The sequence below is a fragment of the Myotis brandtii genome, unplaced genomic scaffold (genome assembly GCF_000412655.1).
Source record: "Myotis brandtii unplaced genomic scaffold, ASM41265v1 scaffold266, whole genome shotgun sequence".
NCBI lineage: Eukaryota > Metazoa > Chordata > Mammalia > Chiroptera > Vespertilionidae > Myotis > Myotis brandtii.
In genome coordinates, this window is record NW_005360124.1 from 46,174 (window position 1) to 56,721 (window position 10,548).

The window sequence follows — 10,548 nt, forward strand, 5'->3', positions numbered from 1 at the left end:
TTTTCCCTGATAGAACAGGATCAGACCTTGTTGGGTTGGTTCACATCATAGTTGGACAATGAGCCCAGGAGGTGCTGCAGGCCTGGGACATTGTCATCGTTGATGGCATGGATGATGGCTTTCATCACAAAGGAGTCTTCCTCATCCTTGAGAGAGACAACAAAGAGCGTGTTCTAACATGTCCTGGGATTCGCAGAATATTGAGATGAATGAGAACCCAAGGTCTGGGAGGAAGCAGTCTTCCCACCTGGAGTTTCTACATGGCCTGGGTTCCTCTTCTACCTTAAACTTTTCTTGCAATAAATGTCATTTCTCCCAACTGATTATTCAGGATGATTTTAATGTATAATATTCAATCATTCTCATTATCTTATATTAATAGTTTTATCTTTTCTTTGGTCCCACAATTCCCAAATCCAGCCTTCCGCCTCCTTCCTCTCCCTTCTTCTACCTTGCTTTCCTCCCATTTCTTTTTCTTTTTAACATATACAATCTCTTTTCACACTACAAGGCTAGAGCTTGAGCCTCAGGGAAACTAGTACTAACTTTGTGGGGGCGGGGGGGAATGAAAGAGCTGGTGTGTGCTGATGTGTGATCCTGCCCTTGGAATCCCCAGATTCCACTCAGGAAACGCCGACTATTCAGTTACAGGAGTGGCCTGGTTCCCACAGAATCACCCTTTCTGCCTTTCCTGGAGTTCCCTTTACCTCCAGGGTTAACAAAGCCCTGTTGTCTGACTGTCAGAGCAAAGTCTTGTTGAATTCAAATATGTCTAGTCATATCTGAAGAGTCAATCTGTGATTAGGTTTCAGTTTGGATTAAAGGGAAAAAATTATGGAGTTGTTCTCAAGGGCTTTGGACAGTCAGTGCAATGCTAACAAAGCAAGTGGGTTTAGCCTTCTGGTCTACCACAAACTACACCAGCAAGCCCTACTGCTTTTCCCCTGATTTTGTGGGGAGTGTGAGTGTGTGTTCAGGGGGAGGATTATCTGCCCCTTTTGTACTACTACAACCCAAGAGTCTCCCAGGTCAGTGACAATAGAAGGCTCTCATTTCAGTTAATAAAAATTAAAATGAGCTCTTCCCTCTTCTACTGGCCAGCGTCTCTTTTATTAAACTGAGTGTGGGAGGAGGTGGGTGGCAATGTTAGAGGTAATGGGTGGAAGTAGGTATAGTGCCAATCAAAATACAGAAAAAAGGACGAAGAAGTAACAGAGTACATATATCAGCCATCCCAACTCCCTAACCTGAGATGAGGAAGGATAAGTCTGACATTTACACGACTTCAGGTTTTCTGGTAGAGGGTTTCGGAAACATTTCTATACCTAGTGCTAAGAAAGAACCTCACCAAGGCAAACAAGTTTGCTTACCAGAGTATCATCACTTCTGGCAACACTCATGTTACTTCTGGACAAGAACGACCTGGATAATCTTTGGCACAGTGATATCAAGCGAACCGATTGCTTAAAAAAAGAAAAAAGAAAAAAGAAAAAAAAAGAGGATGAGTAAAGGCAGGGGGAGAGGAGGAGAGAGCTTATGCAACAATACTCAAATCAGTGCAAGTGACAGTCTCTGAGATGGCATTCACTGCTGATAGCATGCATTCTCGGGGGCAGGCATCCCACGAGGAGGTTGGATTGTATTTGCTTAAAGAATAATTCTACAGGTCTTACACATCAAGACAATAGGATAGAGAGAAAGTCTCCTTCTTCATTTCATTATTAAACTACAGAACTGGATGCCCTACATCCCTTTTCCTCTCAATATGTTGTTCTTGATTCTTTGAGGAATTAGCTCTTACCCTAGCAAAACCCCTGCACATCCCCCCTCAGAGAAGCATAGTATGTAAGGGTCTTGCCCTGTGTCCATGGTCCCAGGCAAGCTGGTAATGGTAGACAATGTGACTATCAACTCATACAATTGTTGGAAATGCACAAGAAATAGAAGCAGCAAATCCCTCCATGTCAAATAATCTTACTTTCCATTTTTTCCGGGCTGCAAACTTCTTGAATTTCTCCATGTTTACTGCTGATGCTTTTCTACTAAGTGCTTGTTGGGTATCTTTAGGCTAAAATGAAAGTCCAAGAAAATATTTACAGCTTTCAAATTACAGAAATGTGTTACATGACAATTTTTTGAAACCCCTCATTATTTGGAATACTTGCCTACACATTTACCTTGCTAGAATAACAAAACATATTCAAATAAAATGCAGGATCTAGGAACCTAGTCGGCAGAGGCTAACGCTTGTGGCTAAGGATTTGCTACAATCTACAAAGACTGGATGTTGGGGCCCTAGCTGGTATTGCTCAGTGTATAGAGCATTGGGCCTGTGGACTGTAGAGTCCCAGGTTCAATTCTGGTCAAGGGCATATGCCTAGGTTGTGGCCTCGATCCCCAGTGGGGGGCATGCAGGAGGCAGCAGATCAATGATTCTCTCTCATCATTGATGTTTCTATCTCTCTCTCCCTCTCCCTTCCTCTCTGAAATCAATAATATATTGGATAATATATATGGATGCTGGATGTTGGGGAAAAGTTGAAAAGTTGAGCTTGGGTCAAGCTGAATTACAGCTTTTCATAAAAAAGTCTGGGAGTGGCAAGATGCATGGTGAGGCCATGCTCTGAGGCATTTGAACTTGAACATCAAGTAATTCAGAGCTCGGAGGGACCTCAGAGGTCAGCGAATTAAGCCTGTCTGACAGCATTAGCATGCCTTCCGTTGCACCCTTTTGCAGGAAGCCATGTAGCTCTGCCTCTGAGAGAGACACCATTGCCTTCTAGCCACTGTCTGGGCCTGGTACAGGCAAAGAGTTCTCTAGCTGCACCAGACCTACTTTTGTAATGCAAGTCATGGCATCACAACCTGTTCTTGGTTTCATGATTTTATTCTGGAACTGCCATGTTCCCCCACCCTCAGGCCTTTCTGTTCTTGCTGAAGGAACTTCAGGTCTTTTGTGTGTGGAATTTCTATCAGAGTTTATTTGAACCAAACTGATGCTAGGGAGCAAGATTTCAAACGCTTTGGGGAATGACATTTTCAGTTTCTTTTATGCATCTGAGATTAGGGAGGGAACGTAAAGAAGATTATAGGATGATGGGTGAAAGCAAGGTGGGGATTGGATTACAGGAGAGTTAACAAGATTATGTGCTCTCTTGAAGGTGGTTATCCCTTATTTCAAAGGTGTGTTAACATAGATACACCGTAAACAACGGACCCCTGTCCATTGCTTCAGGAAAGATAAACCTCTTATTAAAAAAGTTTTATGCCTGGGGCATGACTACCCACTATGACCCCATGACCTGCCCAGTTAGAAATTTATAATCAGATCGCTCTGTGAGGTTACTTTCCATAGGACCCCTTTTCATCCACAGCAACTTCAATTATTTAATCTAAATATGCTAGGAGGTAGCCATAGGCCCTGGCCGAAAGGCCTCCTGGAATGAGGGCTCAGTTTGAGTAGACTTGACCTTCAGATCCCTTTACAATCTTGCGTAGGGATAGCTTTCTCCTCTCCACCTCCGTTACCATGAGCATACTCTTATCTGCTAGTTGTGTTCAAATATGGCACCAAAAGCAAACACAACACTCCAGAAGTGTCCTGTGGTTAGAACCCACAGAATTAGTAATGCTCTGGAACACACCAATTTCAGGAGGCCCTTTAATACCCAAACCAGTCACCAAAGGCAGCTTACCTTGATCCAGGGGTGCTGCAAACTATCTTGAATGGTCATTCTCTTCCTTTGTGGGGAAAGAAGAAAGAAAGAAAAAAATGCTGTCACCACAGAGACAAACACTATGGTTGTTTCCATGCTGGCTGGGCCTACAAAACAGATGTTCTAGAAAATGAAGTTTAGGGCTTGCTTCATGGAAGAGAGTCGAGAAAAAAGTACGCCTGTGTCATGATTTTCACTGTGCCTGCAGGACTGACTGAACACGTACACAGGAGCCTGCATTTCCTGAGGCGTTTCACATGGCATGCTTCCCTCTGCGAGGAGCAAACAACCAGAGTCTCCTAGGTGTGGCCTCGTGCACAGGACAGGGGCAAACCCTCGTCGAGTGGAGGCCACAGCTGAGCACTTTTCGGGAACAATGCACACTCACTTTGGATCCTTGACGAGCAGTCTTCTTATGAAATCTTTGGCGAGGGCACTGGTATTACTGAAGTATTCTTCTTCAAATTCGTAGTTGACAGCGGATACATTTGCTAACGTCTCTTGCTTAGTGTCTCCGAGAAATGGCGAGGCCCCACTTAGGCTGTTGATAAAGTGGGGCACAGAACATGAACAATTACCTCTTGTGTTGTCATTTCGTTCCCATAATACCTGATAAGGGGAGTGAGGAGTAAGATTATAATGTGGTGCTTGGGCAATCGTTTTAGAATTCCATTTAATTGTCAGGCACAAAGGCCTTGGCTTAATGCAAAGGATGCATTTAAAAAGTTAATCTGGAACAGCATCTAGTAGTTTACAAAAAACCTCTAGCCTGTTCCCTCAGTGATGGACAGAACATGCTTTCTTCCAGTGATTATGCTGCAGTTTCTGATGACTCACTTCAAAGTCGGAGAAAATGTTTAATTAGTATAAACTAAGCGTGTTCTGGGGGTGTAAAATGAATGTTTACATAAAGAGCATGCATAAGCTGAAGAGATCAACATGACTGCTTAATAAAACATATGGTCTCAAAGAAAGAGGGAAAGAATACAAGTTGTGGGTTCTGGTACTTACAGAATATAGGTGATTACTCCAATACTCCTAGACACGAAACAGAAACAAAAACAAATGTCAGAATAATAATAAATTAAATCAGAAAGATGACAACATCAAGGATGCACTACTTACCACATATCTGCCTCGAGACCAAGAGGTTCATAGTTGACTATCTCAGGAGCTAAGAGGAAAGAAATGCACATTGAGAGAGACAGTTTCGAAAGGAAGCAAACCAACAGATCGTATTTTCATGTATAAACCAGACACATGTACCAGGGAAATGATGCTGCAGCCGGGGAAATTCTGCCAACATAATGCTTATGAGAAATAAGTGACCACAGGAGCAAAGAAACTTACCAACAAATTCTGGTGTTCCAAATATGTTTTTGAATTCATTTCCAAAGTCAATTTTATGGGCCAGCCCAAAGTCGATGATCTTGATCCGAGGTTTGGGAACATTTCTATCCAAAAGCATTATGTTTTCAGGCTTAAAAAAAAAGAAAAAAAAGAAATAGTGTGGCAGCGATATAGTAACCAAAAGGTGGGAAAAGATCCAATGTCCACCAACAGAGGAATGGATAAACAAAATGTGGTAGATAACAGAATGGAATATTTATTCAGCCTTAGAAAGGAAGTCAAGTCTGAAACTTGTTACAACATGGAAGAACCTTGAAGGCATTATGCTAACTGAAATAAGCCAGATAAAACAGGATAACTATTATATGATTCCACTTATATGAATTACCTGGAATGGGCAAATTCATGGAGTCAGAAAGTAGAATGGTGGTGGTGAGAAGATGGGGTTGGGGGAAAGGATGGGGAGTTACTGTTTAATGGGCACATAGTTTCAGGGTGGGAAGATCAGTAAGTTCTAGAAGCAGATGGTGGTGATGGTTGCACAATAAGGTGGATATACTGATGCCACTGAACTGCATACTTAAAAAAATGGTTAGAATGGTATAAATTATGTTATCTTTATTTTACCACAATAAAAAAATATAGCAGCTAAGCTATGCTATACTAAGGTAAGGTGGCTGAATAACTCTTCCTCTCCCCTGAAAAAAACAACTGAAAAACAGGCATAAAGGGTACTTGCAACAGAACACCAGGAAAAATAAATGTTCTGGTTTAGGTTCTCCCAGGAGTAGACCTGGGACATTTGGGGGCATGTGGCTTATGTGGGAGCCACTTGGTAGAGGAATGGGGAGACAGGAAATGGAAGGAAGCCGATACAAGGCATCTTATCAAGTTAGGGGGTGACTGGAGTGTGACCCCTTTGAGGAACTTGGGGAGAAAAAGTAGCACTCAGAGTTTTCCAAATAAAACAGGAGGGAAGGAGGGAGTTCGGGGGTTTACTGACCATCTCGCCATTCTTCGTTGCTCAGAGCTGTGCCTATGGGCATTTACTTTTTTTTTTTACTATATTTTTATTGATTTCAGAGAGGAAGGGAGAGGGAGAGAGCAAGAGAAACATCAATGATGAGAGCGAATCATTGATTGGCTGTCTCCTGCATGACCCCCTCTGGGGACTGAGCTTACAACCTGGGCATGTGCTCTTGACTGGAACTGAACCTGGGACCCTAGGAAGGGAGGAGAGAGCAAGAGAAACATCAATGATGAGAGCGAATCATTGATTGGCTGTCTCCTGCATGACCCCCTCTGGGGACTGAGCAGCTAACCTGGGCATGTGCTCTTGACTGGAACTGAACCTGGGACCCTTTAGTCCACAGGCAAATGCTCTATCCACTGAGCAAAACCGGCTAGGGCAGCATTTACTCTTTAGCATTGCCAGCTCCCAGGGCCAGAAACCAGAGGTCAAGCAGAGAGCCATAGGTGTTTGCAACAGCAGTCTTTGGGGTGTGCCTTAGTGAGTGTTGCGGGGATAGAGATGGGGTCTTCATAGCTTTGCTACAATAGCATGAAGAAAATCCTTCCTCTGCTATGGTCCTATCCTAGCTCCAATGATCTAAACCATTTACTTGGCAATCGATCACATGCTACTTTGCACTTGAATCTAAACATTGACATTGTCACTTCCTGTGGCTCAAGGGTGTCTTACCTTCCCAAAGAGATCATGACCTCTGTGACTGTTGGGAGTATGACATTAGCTCCCATAATGCCCTGCCTCCATCCAGGTATGACCCCACTTAGCTAGTCTCAGAATTTGGCTTGATTGATTGCCGGTGACAGAGTCAGACCCATAAGCCTTTTTGCACCAAGAGGAAGAGTAGAGATTGAGGCTCTATCTTCCATGCCCTGCAGCCACCGGGGGATGGAGACTGGGAAACCAGTGGGCACTCCCAGCTGAAAATGTCCTACCACCAACAGCAGCTCTGTTGCTTAAAGACCTGGCTGATGAGACCCCTTGACTCTTCCCCAGAGATTCTCAAATGTAATCATTAATCTTAAGCCTCTATTCCACAAAAAGTTAGGAGTCACTGTGGAAGGCATGCATTATCCACTGGCTGATTTACACTGATAATTCCATTTGTTATACCCTCAGGAACGACAAGTATCTCTTTCAAGTGCTTCCATTTTTTTCTTAGCAAACAAACAACCAATGCTGTGGTTTTCATCAGCTTCTCTCTGACTAACACTCAGCAACGTACCTTAAGATCAAAGTGGGCAATCTGGAGGGAGTGCAGGTAGTAAACACCATTAAGAATTTGTTTGAGAAATTCAGTTGCTTCCTCTTCAGTCAAAGATTCCTTTTCAGCTAAGAAGTCAAACAGCTCGCCACCTGCAACACTGGAAATCAAGAAGCAGAGGTTACTGATGACAGTTCTGTTTCATAGTTGATGTGTTCTCTCACAGAATATCGGCACATTCAAATTTCAGGCCAGAGAACAGCATAAGGATGTGCTAAGCACGGAATCAGAATTCTCACTGGATGAGACATCTGCATTCAGGTACATTTGTGCTCAAAAGCACTTGGGTACCATTTTCCTAATCAATGATGAGAGCGAATCATTGATTGGCTGTCTCCTGCATGACCCCCTCTGGGGACTGAGCTTACAACCTGGGCATGTGCTCTTGACTGGAACTGAACCTGGGACCCTTTAGTCCACAGGCAAATGCTCTATCCACTGAGCAAAACCGGCTAGGGCAGCATTTACTCTTTAGCATTGCCAGCTCCCAGGGCCAGAAACCAGAGGTCAAGCAGAGAGCCATAGGTGTTTGCAACAGCAGTCTTTGGGGTGTGCCTTAGTGAGTGTTGCGGGGATAGAGATGGGGTCTTCATAGCTTTGCTACAATAGCATGAAGAAAATCCTTCCTCTGCTATGGTCCTATCCTAGCTCCAATGATCTAAACCATTTACTTGGCAATCGATCACATGCTACTTTGCACTTGAATCTAAACATTGACATTGTCACTTCCTGTGGCTCAAGGGTGTCTTACCTTCCCAAAGAGATCATGACCTCTGTGACTGTTGGGAGTATGACATTAGCTCCCATAATGCCCTGCCTCCATCCAGGTATGACCCCACTTAGCTAGTCTCAGAATTTGGCTTGATTGATTGCCGGTGACAGAGTCAGACCCATAAGCCTTTTTGCACCAAGAGGAAGAGTAGAGATTGAGGCTCTATCTTCCATGCCCTGCAGCCACCGGGGGATGGAGACTGGGAAACCAGAGGGCACTCCCAGCTGAAAATGTCCTACCACCAACAGCAACTCTGTTGCTTAAAGACCTGGCTGATGAGACCCCTTGACCCTTCCCCAGAGATTCTCAAATGTAATCATTAATCTTAAGCCTCTATTCCACAAAAAGTTAGGAGTCACTGTGGAAGGCATGCATTATCCACTGGCTGATTTACACTGATAATTCCATTTGTTATACCCTCAGGAACGACAAGTATCTCTTTCAAGTGCTTCCATTTTTTTCTTAGCAAACAAACAACCAATGCTGTGGTTTTCATCAGCTTCTCTCTGACTAACACTCAGCAACGTACCTTAAGATCAAAGTGGGCAATCTGGAGGGAGTGCAGGTAGTAAACACCATTAAGAATTTGTTTGAGAAATTCAGTTGCTTCCTCTTCAGTCAAAGATTCCTTTTCAGCTAAGAAGTCAAACAGCTCGCCACCTGCAACACTGGAAATCAAGAAGCAGAGGTTACTGATGACAGTTCTGTTTCATAGTTGATGTGTTCTCTCACAGAATATCGGCACATTCAAATTTCAGGCCAGAGAACAGCATAAGGATGTGCTAAGCACGGAATCAGAATTCTCACTGGATGAGACATCTGCATTCAGGTACATTTGTGCTCAAAAGCACTTGGGTACCATTTTCCTAATGGCACTATGTTCACAAATGAGGGAGGAAGCAGAGACATGATGGGGGTGGGGATCAATGGATCCTTAAAACATTTTAATTAAACGTATTTGGAGATGAAGTCACAACTCCCTGACTAAGAAACAAAACGACAACTTTGTACAGAATTTATTAAAAATACATCTTCCTAGCTCAATCAGAGGGTACCTGGAAAGTTCATATTCCATATGTCAACCAATGTTTTAAACCCCAAATCACAATAGATAGATTGACAAGGATTTTTTTCTTTTGTATTTGCTTATTGGCAAATCCCTCTATGTTTATATAAGTCACATTTAGTAATGAATTTAACAAATACTCTAAGTAATAAGAATAAACTTACACAAAATTGAAATGCACATGGCTGTTGGGGATTTATTTAATCAATCTCCCTGGCCAGACTGTAAGGCCCTGAAGGGTAGAGATCAGCTCCAGCTGTTGGCCCACATCTGTCCCCACCTTCCTGAACAGTGCCCACCACATAGCAAGAACTCAAAACTTTTTTATCAAGTGGATAAAGTAGCAAACTCCCGATTAATGGCAAATAAAAGGGAACTTTTAATAAGAGTGCTTATAAATTAATGTTTATCATTTAACTATACATTCACAACATAATAATTAACTGCAATTATGCATATAACTGCTGTGTTCATTATCTTTCTTTCAGCAAGACAGCTCCATGAACACCGTACCTATATTGACAACAGGGTGCTCACGGGATTAAACAATAGGACAGAAAAAGCTGTTTTCTTAAAGAAAAGTTTCAGAGTCCTCCGTCCAAGTCAGTGTCTTCCTTAGTCTGGTCCACGGTCCATAGGATGGGAACTGCTTGGGGCGTTTTGACAATGCAGATTCTGGGCCTCACTTCCAAACTGCTGCCTGAGAGTTCCTAAGAGTGGGGATCAGGAAATGCAGCAGCATTTTGAACAAACACCCCGGGTGACTTAGCACACTAAAAACAGGGACCCCTTTTCTAAGTCTTAATTACCTGCCTCTGCGGCAAAGGCCACCCTCTGATGTTTAACTTCCGGATGTTTACCCAGAGGGCGAGGTGACTCCTCCACCCTGGGGCCCAAGCAGAGGGCTCTGGCAGATCTGCGATGTGTCACAGCGCCAGAGCCAGCCAGGAGGGCCAGCAGCCCCCCGGGGGGCAGAGGCCTGCAGTTGGCCACACTGGCCAGGTAGTGGCCTTCCTGTCTGCAGCCTCTCAGCCCGGCTGCCCTCTCCTCCCCACAGTGCATGGCTCCCACTCAACTCCACGAACCCTCCGCTTCTCACTTCTCTGTGTTCTTATTCCTCTTAAAAACCAACAATAATGTCCTGGCTGGTGTGGCTCAGTGGTTGAGGGTGGATCTATGAACCAGGAGGTCACAGTTCGATTCCAGGTCAGGGCACATGCCTGGGTTGCGGGCTCGATCCTCAGTGTGGGGCATGTAGGAGGCAGCTGATCAATGATTCTCTCTCATCATTGATGTTTCTTTCTCTCACTCTCTCCCTCTCCATTCCTCTCTGAAATCAATAAAATATATTTT

At 43.8% G+C, this 10,548-nt stretch overlaps 1 protein-coding gene across 2 annotated transcripts in view; it reads right to left on the reverse strand.

The window, feature by feature from the left end:
* Nucleotides 1-10,548, reverse strand: part of DAPK1 (death-associated protein kinase 1) — a 164,173-nt gene that overhangs the window by 41,952 nt on the left and 111,673 nt on the right. For both annotated transcript variants that reach the window (XM_005868255.2, XM_014541237.1), the window contains exons 4-12: nucleotides 8,659-8,797; nucleotides 5,067-5,196; nucleotides 4,842-4,890; nucleotides 4,728-4,754; nucleotides 4,105-4,257; nucleotides 3,696-3,741; nucleotides 1,979-2,068; nucleotides 1,371-1,463; nucleotides 27-146 (exon numbers count right to left, since the gene is read on the reverse strand). In XM_005868255.2, the coding sequence (XP_005868317.1) occupies nucleotides 27-146; nucleotides 1,371-1,463; nucleotides 1,979-2,068; nucleotides 3,696-3,741; nucleotides 4,105-4,257; nucleotides 4,728-4,754; nucleotides 4,842-4,890; nucleotides 5,067-5,196; nucleotides 8,659-8,797 (847 nt within the window). The remainder of the gene's footprint in view (nucleotides 1-26; nucleotides 147-1,370; nucleotides 1,464-1,978; nucleotides 2,069-3,695; nucleotides 3,742-4,104; nucleotides 4,258-4,727; nucleotides 4,755-4,841; nucleotides 4,891-5,066; nucleotides 5,197-8,658; nucleotides 8,798-10,548) is intronic.